Source organism: Polyodon spathula, chromosome 5 (assembly GCF_017654505.1).
Source record: "Polyodon spathula isolate WHYD16114869_AA chromosome 5, ASM1765450v1, whole genome shotgun sequence".
Classification (NCBI taxonomy): Eukaryota; Metazoa; Chordata; class Actinopteri; order Acipenseriformes; family Polyodontidae; genus Polyodon; species Polyodon spathula.
In genome coordinates this window covers 1,184,998-1,207,249 of record NC_054538.1, presented here as the reverse complement: position 1 = coordinate 1,207,249, position 22,252 = coordinate 1,184,998, and the positions used below count along the sequence as shown (strand labels likewise).

Sequence of the window (22,252 nt, the reverse complement as noted above, 5' to 3'; positions counted from 1 at the left end):
AAAGTAATATTGTTACCTTCTTTTTTTGTTTTGTCTTTAGGGCATGTATATCAAATCAACCTATGATGGTCTACATGTCATCACTGGAACCACTGAAAATGTAAGTACAAGCTTTCACCCATGATATGCAAGCCAAAGGCTTGTTTGTTTTCTTATTAAAGTTATTTGCAATACTGGCTTGTGTGCTGTTATCCACAAAAATGTTGCTTTTTGCTTTGATGGTGAATACATAACTGTTATTTTCCTAAACTTTGCACTGACTGGCTACATTCTGGTTCACCTTTTTACAAAGCAGTGTGTATGTATATTTAGCTATTGGTCATTTCATTTTGGTTTTTATTTTTGAGCAACCATCTGATTGGTTCCAAATGTAAAGAGTAACTTAGTAATATAATCATTGCTGTGAATTAAGTTTTTGTTTAAGATTAATCATATTTAGCAACAAAAAAGCAAGTTGGAAACAGAACATGTGAAAGGTGAATCTGGAAGGGAGGCAGAGCCTTGAGTTCCGTTTCCCATAGCAGATTATTTTGGGGATGTCAATTTAAAACTATGAATCAGAAAATCGACTTCCCTACACAGAAACAACAAACAATGTTCTTCCTAAATGAAAGTATAGCCTTGAATATATGGTCACAAAAAATGCTATTCAGCTAGTTTTTAAACATTACTTTTAATAAAAATCGAATCAATTATTCAAAAAAGATAGACAAAGGTTTTGTCTGAAACCAGTCTGCCCTTTGCTTTGTGACAGAAACTTTCCATGGCCAGTATGTTGCCATGGTAACAATAATGTTATAATCAAATATTGCAATGGTCTGTGCTTGGCGCTAAAGGCAGGAGATGAATGAAAGTGCACTGATTAGTGTTTAATCCCCGCTGGTCTTTTAACAAGCATGGTTATTAATGCCTGAGACTGCTTAAGTAAACCAATCCAAATGGTTGTGTGGTCTCTTAAACAGAGTTTACGGAGTTCAGTGGCAATGGCTGAAGGTCTATTCTGAGCTGGTAGTTGCATTAAAGATCTGTTCTGAGCTGGTAGTTGCATTAAAGGTCCGCTCCAGGTCTGTTTGCTGTTTTAATATACGCACAACTAGTTTAATGACATGATTTACATAAAAGCATGCATTCGACTTGTACATTCCCATGTGTGATTTACATAGAAGCATGCATTTGTCTTGTATGTTCCCATGTGTGATTTACATAGAAGCATGCCTTTGTCTTTTAGGCAGGGTCCCACTATAGATAAGGTTTGTGTGTCCCTGTTTTTGCAACAATGGCTCACTATTAAACATTACTTGCCAAGAATTTAGGCAAGGCAAAGCACCAAGAAAAAGACAAGGGTGAGAGCTCATCTGTTAACCAAGGAGGCCTCCTAAATGAGTCTGCAGCCCCCCTCCACCCCTTATATCATACATGAGTGCAGCCTCCCCTCCACCCCTTATATCATACATGAGTGCAGCCTCCCCTCCACCCCTTATATCATACATGAGTGCAGCCTCCCCTCCACCCCTTATATCATACATGAGTGCAGCCTCCCCTCCACCCCTTATATCATACATGAGTGCAGCCTCCCTGCCACTCCTTATATCATACATGAGTCTGCAATGACGTGCTTGTCGTCTCTACCAGCAACGTACAGCGGTACTTCCAGGGATGTTGCAATAGTTTGTGTACCAGTGAGCCACAATTAAAGCTCCTGGTAAGATGGTGTTAGAGGGACTTCCAGAGATGTTCATTCTTCCTGTTTGTTTTCAGTCTCCTGCTGACAGAACACATAAGATCCATGCTGGGGATGAGGTGATACAAGTCAATCACCAGACTGTGGTAAGAACTGCAACTGCGCTGTCCCTTCATAACTGCGCTGTCCCTTCAAACCTTCGCAACTCAGTACAGGAATTAAATGTAACGGTGATCTGCATCTCATCCTCATGACTTTTTAGAACTCGAAAGGTTAAAGCACCACTGTGGCTTTAATAGATCTCTTAGTGCAGCTGGTACACCAGAGTGTAACCATTCACCTGATCCCCTGCAATACTAGCCTGTCCCCCCTGCAATACTAGCCTGTCCCCCCTGCAATACTAGCCTGCCCCCTGCAGTACTAGCCTGCCTGCAGTACTAGCCTGCCCCCTGCAGTACTAGCCTGCCCCCTGCAGTACTAGCCTGCCCCCTGCAATACTAGCCTGCCCCTTGCAATACTAGCCTGCCCTCCTGCAATACTAGCCTGCCCCCTGCAATACTAGCCTGCCCCCTGCAATACTAGCCTGCCCTCCTGCAATACTAGCCTGTACCCTGCCCCCTGCAATACTAGCCTGCCCCCTGCAATACTAGCCTGCCCTCCTGCAATACTAGCCTGCCCCCTGCAATACTAGCCTGCCCCCTGCAATACTAGCCTGCCCCCTGCAATACTAGCCTGCCCCCTGCAATACTAGCCTGCCCTCCTGCAATACTAGCCTGCCCCCTGCAATACTAGCCTGCCCTCCTGCAATACTAGCCTGCCCCCCTGCAATACTAGCCTGTCCCCCTGCAATACTAGCCTGCCCCCTGCAATACTAGCCTGCCCCCCTGCAATACTAGCCTGCCCCCCTGCAATACTAGCCTGCCCCCCCTGCAATACTAGCCTGCAATACTAGCCTGCCCCCTGCAATACTAGCCTGCCCCCTGCAATACTAGCCTGCCCCCTGCAATACTAGCCTGCAATACTAGCCTGCCCCCTGCAATACTAGCCTGCCCCCTGCAATACCCTGCCCCTGCAATACTAGCCTGTCCCCCTGCAATACTAGCTTGCCCTCCTGCAATAGTAGCCTACTGCCTTGCAATACTAGCCTGCCCCCTGCAGTACTAGCCTGCCCTCCTGCAGTACTAGCCTGCCTTCCTGCAGTACTAGCCTACCCCCTTGCAGTACTAGCCTACCCCCTTGCAATACTAGCCTACCCCCTTGCAATACTAGCCTAACCCCTTGCAATACTAGCCTGTCCCACTGCAGTACTAGCCTGTCCCCCCTGCAATACTCGCCTGCCCCCTTGCAATACTAGCCTGCCCTCCTGCAATACTAGCCTGCCCTCCTGCAATACTAGCTTGCAATACCCTGTCCCACTGCAGTACTAGCCTGTCGCCCTACAATACTAGCCTACCCGATTGCAATACTAGCCTTCCTCCCTGCAATACTAGCCTATCCCCCCCGACAATACTAGCCTGCCCTCCTGCAATACTAGCCTGTCCCCCTCAATACTAGCCTACCCCCTTGCACTGCTACCCTGTCCCCCCTGTAATACTAGCCTACACCCCTGTAATACTAGCCTGCCCCCCTGTAATACTAGCCTACCCCCTTGCACTGCTACCCTGTCCCCCCTGCAATACTAGCCTACACCCCTGTAATACTAGCCTGCCCCCCTGTAATACTAGCCTGTCCCACTGCAGTACTAGCCTGTTCCCCCTGCAATACTAGCCTGCCCTCCTGCAATACTAGCCTGTCCCCCGCAATACTAGCCTACCCCCCACTGCACCCTGTACTAGCCTGCCTACACCCCTGTAATACTAGCCTGCCCCCCTGTAATACTAGCCTGTCCCCCCTGCAATACTAGCCTTCCTCCCTGCAATACTGTCCACATTTATTGGATGTGGTATTTCTTGCATCCACCGGAGACAGTGTTGCAGGTGACAGGGGTACACGCTGGTGTACCAGCTGTCCTTGGAGTAAGCATGTTTGAGAGTTCTGTTGAAACAGAAAAAAATACAATGTGAATGTTGCATTGACAAAGGTTCTGCTTTAACAAGATTAGGGTGGTTGCTACCACAAGTTATGTCCTAAACCTAGGTGTTAGGTTTAGGACATAAGAGGCATAATCTGTTGTTTTCTTTCCCCAATATCTTGTTTTGCAAACTGCAATTAATGGTACAATGTTAATTTTAAATCCTGTTGACTCACACGGTACTAATAGTACACTATAGTAACCCTACTGAAATATGAACAATGCTAATGTATTTGCTGTATTTCAGACAATCCTGCAAGCTGAAGGGTGTGCATAAAACCTTTAGCATGTTAATCAGCAGGTTTTCAAATGATGAACAGTATAAAAAAACAAAAAACCTCAAGATTGTTAAAACAGGGCTGGGCAAAGGTGTGCATGCAGCTACCCACACCAGCAATAAAACATAGAACCAGGTCTAGAAATGAAAATGCTGTCCCTCTTCCTTAGTTCTAATGTCCGGTAGCTTTTTGTTTACAAATGAACCCCTGTTGAAAGCAATGCTATAACATGAAGGGGGCAGAAAAGTCCTTTGGTTTGTCAGGCAAAGCAGTAAAGCCACGGCTTCCTCTGAGCGATTTCTATAGCAACATGTAATGCTTTCAGGGCTCTCTGTGTTTAACTCTTGGATCTTCCTGCTGTTGAAACAGGTTGGCTGGCAGTTAAAGAACCTCGTTGGCAAGCTCCGTGAAGATCCTTCTGGTGTTGTGCTTCTCCTAAAGAAAAGACCCACGGGCAGCCACAACTTCACCCCTGCGCCCCTGAAAAACATGCGCTGGAAGCCTCCTGTCGCACAGGTAACTGCTGTTTATGACTGGGGACCGATTGCATTTACACAAGGACCGGATTAGGGCAGTGCACAAAGGAAGTTATGGTCATGATTCATCACAATTTGGCTCGCATTAACTAGCTTCGTGTCAGCATTACACCTGACAGCTTGATGTTTTAATTGTGACTTGCCGGCTGGGGCATGTTTAAAGACCACACCGATACTGCTGGGAGGGAAATGTGTACAATAACAAGTAATGTTTTCACATGAGTTACAGTGGCGACTGGTGAACTTTGAGAGAGTGGGGCGTCGGAGAACCAACTCTTATTTTATCCCCCAACCATAACCCACGTACTTCACCTCTCCCAAATACACATATACCACAAAAACATTGCATACTGCTTGCACTCGATGTACTGTATTTAACTGTTCTTCAGTTATCCTCCTGTAATTGCTACTGTGCATTACATTACTGAAACGAAAGCTTGTGATATAAATGACCAGAGATACTAGACTACTGACTTCTGTATATTCAAATAAATAGGCCTACAGAAGTAGTAGGCTATGTAAATAACTAGCATTTGATATAAATACAGTATGAGTAACCATACTGCCCTATGCTTAAGTATTACATTTAGTGCAGAGGGAAAACAAATGCAGGGTACCAGGTTTAATCAGACAATAGATTTATTTTACTTTCTTTTCTGCAGGAGCATACTGTAGTTATGATGTTAAAACATGTTTCACCTATTTTAAAAGTGGCTTGATTGTTTAGAATATCATACTGTAGTCATGACAGCTGTACACTTTCATAACTGTCATGGGTGCTGGGTTCAGCGCCTCAGAGCTCATTAAAAACTCTCATTGCTTCTACAAGAGCTCAGAAATCACTACTGTGCTTGTGCTCTAGGGGTGAAAGGCTTCAGCACCCCAGAACCAATTGCAAATGCAGACTTCTGATCTGTTCCTCCCACCCCATTACTGTGTGCGGCAGGGGTGAGAAATAATGCGTTGTAATGCAGGTAACAATTATCGTAATGTTAATAATAGTAGCTAGCGTTTAATTTAGATCATTATTATTACTTGTTCATTTAAACTGGTGGGGCAGCGCTCATTGCTTCGGTATACACGAGCCGCCACTGATGAGGTGTAATTTGAGATGCTCATTTACAACTTCAGGTTTTTTGTATAGCCTTAAAGCTGTAGTTATCATTTGTACTGTACTTATCTTTGTGCCTATGTTATTGTGTTTGTGTGGCATTAGCCAGACCAGTACAGAGTGTTGATTACCCAGCAGTCTGCTAGCCAGTTTGTTAATTTGGGGTTTGCAGCTCTAGAAGGGTCCATAACTGACAACGTTTTAAATATTATATTCAGTAAAGATTGAAAAGATTTGAGCTTTTCATGAGACATGACTTACAAAGCTACTGTTAGCTATGTTGTGTATGTTTGTTTATTTAAATGGCATTGCCAGTACATAGCATACATACTTGTACATGGTCCCCTAACTGCACACTGTCATGTTTGTACCAATACTGAAACTAAACTTTCATTGAAGTCTCATAAAAAAATTAAAAACATGGTGGAAATGGAGTTACATATCTTAACCACCCCATTATTATAATCTGCTGCTGCTGTTCTTTCTTTTTGCATTGAAATTGAGCATCGACAAGTGGAAATAAATGCCTGAGAAGTATCAAGAGATACATAACAAGCTGTATGGTATGTTACAGGGTATCTGCTGCATGCATGGGGCTTTTCCAAGCTGTGGTGAGTCTGCAGCATGCATGGGGCTTTTACCAAATTATATATCAGTACAGATTTAAAAAGGCTTTTTAAACCAGAATGAAACCTGACCAGCAGCCAATACAGTCAATGTGCTTTTTAATTAAACTTTAATGTAAAGTGTATCTTTTGGATGAAAAGTCGTTGCTTAGAGGCCGTTCGTCCAGCTATTGATCCTTTGCCTGTAACATTACGGTAGCCCTCTATTTTGAGGGCTTTTGCACTGAATCTTAAGATTTTCTAAACTGCCTTTTCCTTGTTTCAGACCAGTCCTTCTCAAAGCTCAGCTCAGTCGCCAAGCAGCACAATGGACACCTCCATGAAGAAAGAGAAGCCAGCTATTCTGGATCTCTACATCCCTCCACCGCCTGCTGTTCCATACACCCCACGGTATGCAGATCCCCACAGAGCAGCTCACAAAGGCTCATTTATATCACACTCAGCTGCAGTCGGCACACAATGTAAGACCTAGTGAAATGAACACTGGGACAATGTCGGTGGGTGAGTTTTGAATTAGTCATGGGGATGCATAAACTGTCTAATCTTGACAAACTTTAGCTGTAAACCTCTCCTGCTACAGTACCCAAAAGAAGAATTATACATTGCGTGTGTGTGCGTGTGTATATATATATGTATGTGTATATATACAGTGCCTTGCAAAAGTATTCAGACCCCTGACCAATTCTCTCATATTACTGAATTACAAATGGTACATTGAAATTTTGTTCTATTCGATAATTTTTTTTTTAAAACACTTAAACTCAAAATCAATTATTGTAAGGTGACATTGATTTTATGTTGGGAAATATTTTTAAGCAAAATAAAAAACTGAAATATCTTGCTTGCATAAGTATTCAACCCCCACACATTAATATTTGGTAGAGCCTCCTTTCGCTGCAATAACAGCTTTAAGTCTTTTGGGGTAAGTATGTACCAGCTTTGCACACAGTGTCGGAGTGATTTTGGCCCATTCTTTCTGGCAGATTTGCTCCAGACTGTTCAGGTTGGTTGGACGACGCTTGTGGACCGCAATTTTCAAATAGTGCCACAGATTCTCAATGGGATTGAGATCAGGACTTTGACTGGGCCACTGTAGGACATTCACCTTTTTGTTCTTGAGCCACTCCAATGTTGCTTTCGCCTTGTGCTTGGGATCATTGTCCTGCTGAAAGGAGAATTTCCTCCCAAGCTTCAGTTTTTTAGCAGACTGAAGCAGATTCTCTTGCAGTATTTTCCTGTATTTTGCTCCATCTATTCTTCGTTCAATTGTAACAAGATGTCCAGTCCCTGCTGATGAGAAGCATCCCCACAGCATGATGCTGACACCACCATGAGTTTTGAGTTTGAGTTTTGGCCAAAAAGCTCTATCTTGGTCTCATCTGACCACAAAACCTTTTCCCACATTGCAGCTGGGTCACTCTCATGCTTTCTGGCAAACTCCAGACATGCTTTCAGATGGTACTTTTTGAGTAATGGCTTCTTTCTTGCCACCCTCCCATACAGGCCAGTGTTATGCAGAGCTCTTGATATGGTTGACTGGTGCACCATTACTCCACTCCCAGCCACTGAACTCTGTAGCTCCTTCAAAGTGATTGTTGGCCTCTCTGTGGCTTCTCTCACAAGTCTCCTTCTTGTTTGAGCGCTGAGTTTTGAGGGGTGGCCTTTTCTTGGCAGTGCCTGGGTGGTGTGATGCAGCTTCCACTTCCTGATTATTGATCCAGCTGTGCTCACTGGAATATCCAAACACTTGGATATTATTTTGTACCCTTTCCCTAATCTATGCATTTGTATTACTTTATCTCTAACTTCTGTAGAATGCTCTTTGGTCTTCATTTTCCTTCAGATTCACAGCCTTACCAATGATCCTTCAACAGTGGGGTTTTTATCCAGAAAATGTGACAGCAACTTTAATGGTTCACAGGTGGAGGCCAATGGTAAGGTAATTGTGTCCTTGTTAGGGCAACTTCTTTCATCGGTGCAAACTGGGAGCTTCTACAGCACAGGGGTTGAATACTTATGCAAGCAAGATATTTCAGTTTTTTTTTTTATTTTTCTTAAAAATATTTCCCAAAATAAAACCAATGTCACCTTACAATAATTGATTCTGAGTTTCAGTGTTTAAAAATAAAATATCAAACAGAACGAAATTTCAATGTACCATTTGTAATTCAGTAATATGAGAGAATTGGTCAGGGGTCTGAATACTTTTGCAAGGCACTGTGTATATATATATATATATATATATATATATATATATATATATATATATATATATATATATATATATATATATATATATATATCCTGTTCATCAACCCACTGAGAAATGGTACCCCCTTGGAAACAGAAAAGATTTTTTTGCTTTCAAATGCTGTGGTAATCAGGTGTTTGTTTGTTTTGAAGAGATGGGAAAGGTAGTATTCACTTCTCTGGAGTGTATAAGAGTCCTCTAAAGCCTAAAGGCTCGGAGTCGCCCAATTCCTTTCTGGATCAAGAAAGCAGACGCCGGTTCACCATCGCTGATTATGATCACCTGGGTGTCTCCCCTATCAAAGCAAGCGTGCAGCCCACAAAAATGAGGGGAAGAAGCCGGTGCCATGGTTAGTTCTGTATAAAGTCTTGGTAGAGCCTCAGTACATTGAGAAGGCAATGGTAGAGGGGGCTGGCATGAAAGCGATCTCCATTGGTCCCCAGTCTGTGGATAAACAGAGTCCCTTTGTTATCAGTGCTTTCAATAGGCTTGAATGCATATAACTAAATAAATGTGGAAAGAGCATTCAACGGCTGGTGAACACCCCTGACCGTTACAGTTGTGTCGCTATTAACTGTTGCAGCCTCCTCGGTACAACATATTGTTGCAGATTTATTTTTAAACATAATTGCAATAAAAATAAATGTGAAAACATGTAACAGAAGGCAGTTGAAATGAAGGACCAGGGGGTGTTTCCTAACACATTAAAATAATGTTGATATCTGAGGAAAGTTTTATTTGTGTAGGAAAGCCTCGTCCTCTCTCAATGCCTGTTGATGGGAGCCAGTTGGGGGTGGTGGATTCTTGTTCGAAGCCATGGACACAAGGAAGAAAAGGTATGTTACAGGGTATCTACAGCATGCATGGTGCTTTTCCAAGCTGTAGTGAGTCTGCAGCATGCATGGCTTTTTCCAATTAGATATCAGTACAGATTTAAAAAGGCTTTTAAACAGCTATTCGTAGGTACATGTAAATGTCTCACTTTTCAGGCTGTGCTATTGGAATTGGCAGGGGCTATGCACTTAAGTCTAAACAGTCCCTAAGTGGGACAGTGGCTCTGACTGTGATAAGAGCTGGAACTACGTAGCGTACAGGGCACCTGCACTTGCAGTGTCATGTCTGTAAGTACCATCCATCACTATTACACACTAAATAGTGCTTCATTTAAAAAATACTGAAAGAAACCTAAATTCAATGACAAAAGATTCTAGAAAAAGGTTTTTAATTGAAACTTTGTCATTGAATATGAAGTTTCAGTTAGTATTTCTGAATGTCTGCAATTTACCCGGTAGTGGACGTGGAATTGACTGAGGAAGGAGGTTGGAAGCAGATCAGCTGTCCTCTTGAGAGCTCCAGGGTGTGGATGGGACACAGCTTATTGTTCTAGATATTTTAGCATACAGAGGCTCTGCGTAAGAAAGCAGCTGTTTGATAGGAATGATCCAGTAGCATGAGAGGTTTCTAGGGCTGGCTTATTAAACAGCAGAAATGGGAATTTCACTCGGTTACTGTCAATTAAAACCATCTTTACTGATATCCTCCCAGTTCTGTCAGCAATCGTTTAGAAGTTGGACTAGCCGTGCACACATGTCTAGCTTTATTTTTATGGCCACAGCTATACCATATCTAATTGGATCTCAAGTTTATAAGTGGGTCAGATCAGTAACAACAATCAATTAGAAAGTTCACAAAACAACCTGAAACCTGCATACAACCAATTAGGTATTGAAACCATTGGATCGTAAGTGAGGTCATTTCACAGCAAAGCACACATTGGCATGGCATTGTTTAATCCCTCATTGGATTTGTTTGCTTGGGTATTTAATGTTAATTAGCCAGGTTTACCAAGCTGTGTTTGCCTTGTCTGAGTATGGGCAGGGCAGAAATGGAGGACAAACAGAAATCCCTTGACTACTTCTTTAGGAATCTGTGGTTCATTGCCTTAAGATGAAGTCAAGCCATTGGTTGTATTTCAGGAGAGGACGTCTTATACAGAAACATGAGCAGCGAGCGGATCCCAACCATCATTGAAGAAAGCCCCTCCATGCAGCCGCTCCACAGATCTGTGACTGAAAGGAGTTTCATGCGAGGCGTGGATCACATCAGAGGCAGCAGATACTTTGTGAGTGCAGACCTGCACAGCAGCAGCGCCACCATTCCCTACCAGGAAGAGGCAGCCAGAAAGACTCCCGCCGCCGCCGAGCCCTCGCTACTGGTCAGTTGGATCACAAGGCTTAAGCTATTGACTCGGTGATTGTGTTCTTGTGGGACCTCCCTTTCTTTGACTCTGTGATTGTGTTCTTGTGGGACCTCCCTTTCATTGACTCAATGATTGTGGGGCCTCCCTTTCATTGACTCTGTGATTGTGTTCTTGTGAGACCTCCCTTTCATTGACTCAATGATTGTGGGGCCTCCCTTTCATTGACTCAGTGATTGTGTTCTTGTGGGGCCTCCCTTTCATTGACTTGGTGATTGTTTTCTTGTGGGGCCTCCCTTTCATTGACTCTGATTGTGGGGCCTCCCTTTCTTTGGCTCTGTGATTGTGTTCTTGTGGGACCTCCCTTTCATTGACTCTGATTGTGGGGCCTCCCTTTCTTTGGCTCTGTGATTGTGTTCTTGTGAGACCTCCCTTTCATTGACTCAATGATTGTGGGGCCTCCCTTTCATTGACTCAGTGATTGTGTTCTTGTGGGGCCTCCCTTTCATTGACTTGGTGATTGTTTTCTTGTGGGGCCTCCCTTTCATTGACTCTGATTGTGGGGCCTCCCTTTCTTTGGCTCTGTGATTGTGTTCTTGTGGGACCTCCCTTTCATTGACTCTGATTGTGGGGCCTCCCTTTCTTTGACTCTGTGATTGTGTTCTTGTGGGGCCTCCCTTTCACTGACTCAGTGATTGTGATGATCGTGTCCCAGTTGTCTTTCTGCACCTTCAGTATTAAGCTATTGTGCTGCTTTGGGGGGGGGGGGGGGGGGGGGGGGTGCTATGGTTTTCCCAGCAAGGCTGCTGTTGCTTTAAGTGTCTTGCTTTTGACTGTTGAAATAATTCTGATCCAGGGCTCGGTGACTTTGGTTACTGAAGTTAGCTTTCTGGTGTATACTTATTAACTTAATAAAAACTGTCAGTAGCCTTACTGAACAGCTGTGTTGATTTTCACTTGCCAGAGTGTTGAAACTGGTTGTTACTTTTCAGTTGGTAGTTTGATAGGTTAGCTGTACAGATTTTTTTTTATCTGTATGTCACTTTAGTGTTATAATTTTGCATTTAACATGTTGTATGTTTAAATATAGTTCTATGTTTTTTGTCCTCTATTTGTGTGAGTTTTTTTTGTGGGTGTTTTTTTGTGTTTCTTTTGTTTGTTTTTAAATGTTCAAGCAGCTAATTGCTGCCTCTTAGCATTATGCGTTCAGGAAAACATTACTGTCACACGAATCATTTCATTAGCAACTGTTTTTCACATTTGATCCACTAAATTTAGAATTACAGATAGTTCCACTTTTTATAATATGGGTTTCCATCAAAACAGTGCTTAAGAGATGACCTCAAGCACTGCCTCCACTATGAATACAGCCCCTGTATCTGCACAGTGTTCAGAGCATGTGTACTGCCAATGGTCTTGACCACGCTAAAGAGATTAGGGGTGCCGCAGTTGTTCAATTGGATGTTTATTTGCACCTCGTGTCTTGTTAACCTCCGGGGGATCATCACGACAGCATTACCAAGGGAAAGTAATACTTGTCTTCTAAGATATGTTTGAATTTGAAACTATATTGCAATCTTGCCTTTTATACTGATTATACTGATTATAATGTATTATACTGATAGGTGAAGTGTACCTGACCTTTGTAACAAAGCTGAAAGTAGTGCTTATTAAAGGCTCACTTGATTACAATGAAGTGTCCTTGTTTTTCATTATAGTTTTTTATTGCTCATCTTAAAAATGTTTCCTCCAAATCCATGGTATTCTGGCTATACATCTCCATGTGTTCCTGCTGTTTTAAGAGCAGTGGGTTGTGCTTGATGTACTGCAGTAATCCCCACAGGCTCTCTGGGGTCAGTAATACTCGTTCTGTACACCAGGTAGTCACAGTGGGCAGTGTTATTGTATCAAACTCGTGGTATAGTAACAAGAGCTTTAGTAGCAAGTGATTTTCAAACAAAATGTGTTAATTAAATTAATCCGTTAATGCTTTTAAATTGAGTCAGAGGTCGCTGGTGCGTGGTGAGCCAAGGACACCCTGACTAACTTAATTAAAACCCTCCTGTTCCAAGTGCAAATTAACTCCTGATAAATTATGACAATTAACACACATTTTTTAATTCCCACTCAAACAAAAGAAATAGTCACAAGAAGCCGTGCTCATTAAAATAGTAACATTATTTTGTAAGTCAACATAATTTCAGAAATCACATTAGCATAATTATTTAATAACGAGATGGTCATAACAACCTCTTAAATGCCAAAATCAATACTACAAAACGATTTGGTGATTAACATTGGAGTTATCATTTACGAACTTGTGCAAATCCTGCCCAATACGCCTTCAGAGACCAAGCCAAGGAAATATTTTTATTAGTGCTTTCCTCTAATAAGCAATGAGAGTCCTGACATTAGCTGCATTTTCTTTGACCTTCTGAAATGAATTCCGATCCAAGTGTTCTGCCAGATGGTGAAATCGGATATCCATACTGTGGCTACATCACATACTGACTTTCACTTTTTCCATTATTCATATAATGAATATCTGCAAAGATAAAGCCTCTCTTCTACTTTATAAACATTAACTTGTGTGACTGTTGTGTAAAACAACCCCGATGGAGCCTGTATGATATATTATATATTTACTTAATAACACTGAGCAATCTCCCAGATTCGGTAACAGGGTATAGTTTCTCACATGCAATTCTTAGTTGAGCGACTCATTCACACCCTAACCAGGGGTGCAGTACGTGTTTTAGCTCAAACTACTGCTTTCTCGTACACTCAAATTCTGCATATATATATAGTGTGTGTGTGTGTGTGTGTGTGTAATTTCAATCTCTCCTATCTATCGATCGATCTATATTATTATGAAAAGAAGTTCTAATCGAATGCTTTTATACTCAAATCAATGGGATTCTAAGTTTCTAGACTCCACGATCACCACCTTGGCTAACCTGTTTTTTGGTCTGTTTTCTGTCCTGAACTGACATCCTGTATTGTCTGCTATTTTGTGTGTGCGTGCTGTCTTAAGCATATTGACAGATGTATGAGTTTCGTTGAACTATGACTGCTACACTGCTGCCAAAGCACAGCTCCTCCCCGCGGCACCTATGTAACAGACGGGTGTGTGTTCTGTCCTACAGCAAGTCTTGGAGAAAGAAAGGTTTCCTGGAAGAAAAAAAGGTTTCTGATACTTTGAAATTGTTTGATTTTTCAAGGGCAATACTGTACACTCAAAAGCCACGTTTCTTGTGCGAGTTTCTAATATCTTAGCATTCAACTTAGATTTCCAGAAGTTTACCTGTCCTAAGGGGTCAGTTTAAAAAAATAAAAAAGCCTATATTTTGGTCAGAAAAGTATACCAGTGGTGCATCTGGTAAAGGCAGGATGTGCCCTATAGCCTGGAGGTTGCCGGTTCGAGTCCGACCGTAGACAGGAGCTCACCACACATCACCGCCCCCTGTAGTCTGGCCGGGTGCCTGGGGGCTTGCCTCTAAGCTGCCCAGAGCTGCGTTGTCCTTCGACGCTGTAGCTGTAGGGTTGCTGCACGGTGAGTCTGCAGTGTGAAAAAAGCGGCACACACTTTAAAGAACAGCGTGTGTTCGTCTTCGCCGCTGTCAAGTTAGCGCAGGGGTGGTAGCGGTGAGCTGAGCCTAAAAATAATTGGATATGACAAGTTGGGAGAAAAATAATTGACTGCAGCTCTGTTTGTGTTAGGAAATGTGTTCTTGTATTGAGGTCTATGCTGTTTGTTTTATAATGGACTTAGAGCTGATTACTGGCACGTCTTTCACTTTTCTACAGCAATGTCCCTGCTACGGATTTCTGTTGTTAAATACGTTACATGAGGCGGTTTTCAGCTAATATTCTACATGTTTTGTTGCTTTTGTTCCTAATTTACGGTGAAATTCACAATAAACATTTTACAACAAATGAAACAAACACACTTGGTGAATCTATGTGACTCGTCCCATTTATTTGTCGCTGTTGTGTTGAGATTCTCCTTTGTGTCCATTGCAGGTGTTCAGAAGAATCCCCAATGTGACAGTCAGAAACGGGTGGGTAAACTTTCATTAACTTTTTTTTCATGATTTCATTTGTAATTCTATTGAAATTTCTACGATTTATTGTAAATTGAAATAAAATAAAAACACTTCTCTAAATATAGACGCTACGGTTTGTGTTATCCATGCTTGCTTGTTGTACATTGGTAACATTTTAAAGGTAATAAATTGGTTCCAGATGCAGCATACAGTAAAACAAATTTATCAAGTATTTGAGTAAATATTATACCCTGCCCTGGAAGTCATTAAGCCGAATGCAGATGTTCTGTAATATTGACTGGATCCTCTGTGTGTTATCTTGCACTACTTCAAACAAGATTTGCATTTGAACTGTGTCCTTATTCTTCGAGACATCTGTGCAGCTTTTGATGCCAATGGTCAGAATCTCATTGCAGTGTCTGTGTTGGGCTGATCAGCCACTGCCTTACCTGGTTTAGATCTTATCAGCTGTCAAGCTGCCAGCTTGTCTTGCCAGATGGTTACTCGTTCTGCACTAGTCTTGCGTACTCAGGGCTACCTCAAAGTTTCCCATTGATTTTCAGTAGTGATGCCATCTGCTGGTGTGGGTTTCATCAACAGTCCTGCAATCCCCAAACTGTCTCTCTGCTCCCTTATACAAATGACAGTAGATCTGTGAGTCGCACAACATACTGCAACTGAAGCAAGTCCAAGGTCTTGCTGTGTGTCTCTGTGCTAATCTAAAGGCAATTCAAGTGATGTTCAAATGTGATCTATCTATTCCAGAAGTGTATAGACAACCTAATCCATTTCTACTCCTGGCTAGACAATACCTTTTATTTTTTATTTATTTATTTATTTTGTGGGGGGGCTTATCTCAAACTGTCAATTCAACATTCACATGGATTTCCTAAATGACACAATGTTTAAAGAGATATTTGGCTTGGATCCAGACCATCATGAGTCATTTGATTACAGGCATTGCAATGCACGCAACCCTGAAATGACACGATACGTAGAGCTTCAGTGGATCCACGTATGGACAAAGTGCCACACCGCTGAGAAATGAATGGCACATGGTGGTATAGGGTTCTATCCATATGTGAGGCAACTGAAACCCAACATATGAGTCATATATGTAACTTAAACCCAATTTCCCTGTTCTGTAAATAAGTAACTTGGCAGGTGTGTGTGTCTATATATATATATATATATATATATATATACTGTAGAAAATGAGGATGCCAGCGCTACAAAAGTGTGGGGTGCCTCGTCCTGAGAGACAGATAAATAGAAGTCTCCTCCAGTGACAAATCCCATCGAAGAAGAAATTAAGACAGCAACTCCTGTTACAGTTAAGTCCAAAGCCCCAAGGAATTCTCAATAAAAGCAAGTCTTTATTTAAACATATTTAAAACCACGGTAAAAATAATAATGGCTTATGTGTTTGGACCCGTAGGTCTTCCTCAGAGCACAATAGAGATTCTGAACAAGGAAGGCTTCTGTGATCCTGCATTGGCCGTTAGGGCATGGAGGATACTATCCTTGGACAGGCCTCCTACTTGGGGCTCGCACTGGGGCCGCTATGGCGGAGTCCACCGGAGGGAGCTGTGGCAGCCCTACCGCCTCTGCACCTTCCATGATGGGAAGTGTGGCCACGCTCTCGGACACACTGGGCGCTAAGGCCAGGTGTGCCAAGAGGATTTGACCTCTTCCAGGTGAGTGGATCAATATGCCAGTAGGGCCAGATATCGGGCCTAATGAAGGAAGCATGCGGTTGACTATATTATATATATATATATATATATATATATATATATATATATATATATATATATATATATATATATATATATATATATATATATATATATATATATATAGCTTAGCATTTTAAAATGTAAAGCAGTAGAAACGCAGACACTCGGCAGTAAACTGGAGTAAAGAAGAAAACAATAGTAATGGTCAACCGATAGGGGCACTAGGCCACACACAGCAAGTGGGCGTGCCGAGGTCGCCCAGAGCCCTTGAGTCAACAGCGACAGCAGAGCGGGGATGGACTCGTTCGAGAGTCTTATTCTCCCCTCTCTTTTTTTTTTAAATTTATTTTTTACAGCTGCAAAAAGCAGAGGAAAATTATAGAAAGGCACATGCAGCGAGCTGCAGGGGTTGGAAAGCAGACTACGATCGCTTGCGTAGCATTAGCTCAGCCTTCAGCTACCGAGTTTCTAATTCCAGGGAAGTGGCAAGCTGACTTGAGAGAGAGAGAGCGAGAGCGCTCCTAAAAGAGAGTCCATCACACAACTGGAAGAGGTTAGTGTGATACTCACCCCACCTACCTGTTTGTGAAAGGCAAACGAGACTGAGGTCTCCATGCAGTGAGTATTTATTACCTCAGGAGGCGGGATAAAGGAATGTCACTCCACAGAAGGGCCTATTGGCAGCTTTGACATAAAATGCTGTAAAATACCTAACAAGCAGGCATATCCCAAAAGCATTGCTTTGGCGGTCATCTTCGAATTGAAGGGGAATTGTCCCGTTGGTATGTTTTTTATCAGTTGCCGTGGGTGTTGTCTTTTAGCAAGTAATCAAGAGTTACGTTCAGTTAATTTCGTAAATACAGTAGTTTGTAGTGTGCTAGTTTCATCTTTGTAAATGTCTAAGTCTAGAAAGTGTATTTGTTGATCAGTTGATTTGTTGTAGGTAAGTTGATGTTCACAGAGTTGATATAATTGACAAATTGCTCAAGTTGTACTTTAGTTCCTAACCAAATGAATAATATGTCATCAATGTAAAGTTGCCATTACTGAATGCAAGGTAAAAAAAAAAAAAAAAAAAAAGTATTATTCTCACTTCGGATATATGTCTCTTCCCCACAAATGTTAGTAGTGATTTGTAGTATGTGTGAGTGAATGACCACCTGAAACTTCTAATGACTGTTATTCATGCTGTGTAGAGGGAGGTGGATTCTCCCTTGTTCAAAATCTCTGTTGTGCTCTAGGGGTCAAAACGCGTAAGCCATTATTTTGTTTACTGTGGTTTTAAATCTGTTTAAAATAAAGACTTGCTTTTATTGAGAATTCCTTGGGTCTTTGAACTTAATTGAAATGGGAGTTGCTGTCTTAATTTCTACTTCAATGGATTTTCTCACTAGAGGAGACTTCTATTTATATATGTGTGTGTGTGTATATATACACATATATATATATGGTGTATATATATATATATATATATATATATATATATATATATAATATATATACACACATATACACAAACACACATACACATACAGCTCTGGAAAAAATTAACAGAGACACTGCAAAATTATCAGTTTCTCTGGTTTTACTATTTATAGGTATGTGTTTGGGTAAAATGAATTTTTGTTTTTTTGTTTTATTCTATAAACTACTGACAACATTTCTCCTAAATTCCAAATAAAAATCTTGTCATTTAGAGCATTTATTTGCAGAAAATGACAACTGACAATGTGCCAATGTTCCCCAACTCTGAGGATTGGTTTTTCCAGCAGGACAATGCTCCATGCCACACAGCCAGGTCTATCAAGGTGTGGATGGAGGACCACCAGATCAAAACCCTGTCATGGCCAGCCCAATCTCCAGACCTGAACCCCATTGAAAACCTCTGGAATGTGATCAAGAGGAAGACGGAGGGTCACAAGCCATCAAACAAAACCAAGCTTCTTGAATTTTTGCACCAGGAGTGGCAAAAAATCACCCAACATCAATGTGAAAGACCTGTGGAGAGCATGCCAAGACGCATGAAAGCTGTGCTTGAAAATCAGGGTTCTTCCACCAAATATTGATTTCTGAACTCTTCCTAAGTTAAAACATTAGTATTGTGTTGTTTAAAAATGAATCTGAACTTATTTTCTTTGCATTATTCGAGGTCTGACAACACTGCATCTTTTTTTGTTATTTTGACCAGTTGTCATTTTCTGCAAATAAATGCTCTAAATGACAATATTTTTATTTGGAATTTGGGAGAAATGTTGTCAGTAGTTTATAGAATAAAACAAAAATGTTCATTTTACCCAAACACATACCTATAAATAGTAAAACCAGAGAAACTGATAATTTTGCAGTGGTCTCTTAATTTTTTCCAGAGCTGTGTGTGTGTGTGTGTGTGTGTATATGTATATATATATATATATATATATATATATATATACTATATATATATATATATATATATAACACACAGTTGCCTATAGAAAGTCTACACTCCCTTGAACTTTTTTCACATTTTGTTGTGTCAGTGCCTCAGAGTTTCATTTAAATGAGGATTTTTTTCCACTGATCTACACACCATACTCCACACTGTTAAGGGGAAAAAAAATTTTATATTGAGAAAAAGATTATATATTAAAAATACAAAACTGAAAGGTCATAATTGGATAAGTCTCCACCCCCCTGAGTTAATACTTGGTGGAAACACCTTTAGCAGCAATTACAGCTGGGGTAGGTCTCTACCAAATTTGCACACCTAGATTTGGCAATATTTGACCATTCTTTACAAAACTGTTCAAGCTCTGTTAATTTCCTTGGGGAGCGTTGATGGACAGCAATCTTCAAGTCAGGCCACATATTTTTGATTGGATTTAGGTCGGGGCTCTGACTGGGCCACTCAAGGACATTTACCTTTTTGTTCCTTAGCCACTTCAGTGTAGTTTTGGCTGTGTGCTTTGGGTCGTTGTCATGCTGAAAGGTGAACTTCCATCCAAGTTTCATCTTGAGGAAAACCTGCTGCAGAGGGCAGCAGGTTTTCCTCAAGGACTTTTCTGTACTCTGCTCCATTCATTTTCCCTTCTATCCTGACAAGTGCCCAAGTCCCTGCCGATGAGAAACATCCCCATAACATGATGCTGCCACCACCATGCTTCACAGTAGGGATGGTGTTCTTTGGGTGATGCACTGTATTGGGTTTTACGCCAAACGGAACGCTTTGCATTTAGGCCAAGAAGTTTCATTTTAGTTTCGTCAGACCACAAAACTTTTTCCAACATAGCTACAGAATCTCCTGAGTGTTTTTTTGACCAGTCTTTGCCATAAAAGCCTGTAGGTCTTGCAAAGTTGCCATTGGCCTCTTGGTAGCCTCTCTGATCAGTCTCATTCTTGCTCGGTCATCAAGTTTGGAGGGACGGTCTGATCTAGGCATGGTCTTGGTGGTGCCATACACCTTCCACTTTTTAATAATCATCTTGACTGTGCTTCAAGGGATATTCAAGGTCTGATATTTTTTTTTATACCTGCCCCCTGATCTGTGTCTTTCAACAATTGTTTCCCAGAGTTCTTTTGAAAGCACCTTGGTGCTCATGGTTGAGTCTTTGCTTTGAAATGCACTACACAGCAGAGGGAACCTACAGGAACTGCTGAATTTACACTTTTGAATTTACAATTTACACGGAATGAACACTGAGGAACAGGAGTAATTCATGGAAGAGGCAAGCAATTTAAAGCATCCCGTTACTGGAGGCGGAACAGTAATACTGGAGACAAATGTAGCTTTGAAAGGAATACGTGAAGTACACAGTGCTGGTGCACACCCAATCATTCTTGATAAATCACTGGCTCCTCAAAGGATTGCACAAAATACTTCTTTTTAAAGATATTTTTTAAGACATTTTTGGAAATTTCAGAATATTGTTTTGATGGTTTACAGTAGTATATGGGGGGAAATGTAGTCTACAGCACTTTTTTTATAGAATGGTTCTTCAGATTTGAAACTTAGGAACACATTTGAAGATTATCTTTTCTTCTTTTTTTAAAAGAAGTATCTGCTAGACTTTAAGGTCTGCATTTAAAAGCCACATGGCCGGTAAAGATGAGCTCTGTACTAGATGTTACAGAATAGTTATATGTGTATTGTTGTTATGGCTTTTCCCCTGTATAAGTCATTTTAAACTCCAGTAAAACAGAACACTTTTTCAGAGAAAGCTGGATTAAGTTTAGCTGGTTGTAATTGCCATACAAAATGCTTATATGGCTTTTTGCCATCGTCACAGAAAAAAATAAAAAATAAAAAATTGCACAGAAATCTATTCACTTTTAAGCCAAACATCTTAAAATGAATGCGTGCACTTATGTGAGCTAAGCCTTGAAGACTGAAAAACCCACTATGGATATTACTTTGAGTAATATTAATTATAATAATAGCACTAAATCTGTACATGTTTATGTTCCTTAGTGCCTAGACAAGGATCCCGGGAGGCAGTACAGTGTCTGATTTTGCTGGCAAGGAATCTGAGAAAGTGAGGTGCAGCAAAGCAAGAGAAGCTAATTAAGCCAGCATTGAAACTGCAGGGTGTACAGCATTGTAAAGCTGCAGTGATGCACACGCCACTCTGCACATCCTTATTGTGTAGTCGAACTTCAGTCTTTATAATATCCTACTGCATTCTGTATTCTACATCATAATTATTACAAGAGCATCTCAATTCTGAGACTGTTCTTGAAGCCCATGTTTCCTACAGTATGTGGAAAAATCCTGAAATGAGGCGCACCTCATTGTGTGCAGCAGGCTAGGAGGCCCCCTGTAAGCACAGTCAGTATCTAAGCACAGTCTGTATCTGCAAACACAGCTTGTATGTGCAAACAGTCTACAGATAAACACAGTTTATATCTGTAAACACAGTCTGTATCTGAAACAGTCTGTATCTGTAAACACAGTCTGTATCTCTAAACAGTTTGTATGTAAACAGTCTGTATCTGTAAACACAGTCTGTATCTGTAAACAGAGTCTGTATGTAAACACAGTCTATCTGTAAACAGTTTGTATGTAAACAGTCTGTATGTAAACACAGTCTGTATCTGTAAACAATCTGTATGTAAACACAGTCTGTATGTAAACACAGTCTATATCTAAACACAGTCTGTATCTGTAAACAGTCTGTATGTAAATACAGTCTGTATCTGTAAACACAGTCTGTATGTGTAAACAGTCTGTATGTAAATACAGTCTGTATCTGTAAACAGTCTGTATTTAAGTACAGTCTGTATCTGTAAACAGAGTCTGTATTGTTTTGGCCAAATCACAGTGGCAAAATGTAGGTGTTGACATATCTGTGGTACCACAGCAATGGGGACCACTAACATCCTATTGTAACACTGACAGGGGCTACTGCATTGGAAACATTGTGCAATATCTGTTCCAAGGCCATTGCCTTTTCAGTAAAGTTTGATCATTTCAAGTATATGTGAAAGATTCTCACATCAATCTACTGTGATGCAGAAACAGGTCCAAGGAATATTTGGATAGCAAGTAAATCTATTTGCGAATTGTTTTTAATTGCTATTTTTTAATGTTTGGATAGCAAATAAATCTATTTGCGAATTGTTTTTAATTGCTAATTTTTAATATTTGGATGGTAAGTAAATCTATTTACGTATTGTTTTTAATTGCTATTTTTAATGTAACTTATATACACAAAGTAAAGCATCATTTATTTAGTTTTTT

General features: G+C 40.9%; 1 protein-coding gene across 6 annotated transcripts in view; it reads left to right on the top strand.

Annotated features, from left to right (window-relative positions):
• Positions 1-22,252, top strand: part of cnksr3 (cnksr family member 3) — a 106,236-nt gene that overhangs the window by 43,365 nt on the left and 40,619 nt on the right. For 3 of the 6 annotated variants that reach the window (XM_041249436.1, XM_041249437.1, XM_041249438.1), the window contains exons 7-14: positions 41-100; positions 1,759-1,827; positions 4,400-4,546; positions 6,569-6,693; positions 8,707-8,903; positions 9,301-9,390; positions 10,531-10,769; positions 14,775-14,812. In XM_041249436.1, the coding sequence (XP_041105370.1) occupies positions 41-100; positions 1,759-1,827; positions 4,400-4,546; positions 6,569-6,693; positions 8,707-8,903; positions 9,301-9,390; positions 10,531-10,769; positions 14,775-14,812 (965 nt within the window). Of the gene's footprint in view, positions 1-40; positions 101-1,758; positions 1,828-4,399; positions 4,547-6,568; positions 6,694-8,706; positions 8,904-9,300; positions 9,391-10,530; positions 10,770-14,774; positions 14,813-16,235; positions 16,495-20,983; positions 21,362-22,252 lie in introns of those variants that run through there. The other 3 variants (XR_005950256.1, XR_005950257.1, XM_041249439.1) reach the window with 3 other exon arrangements.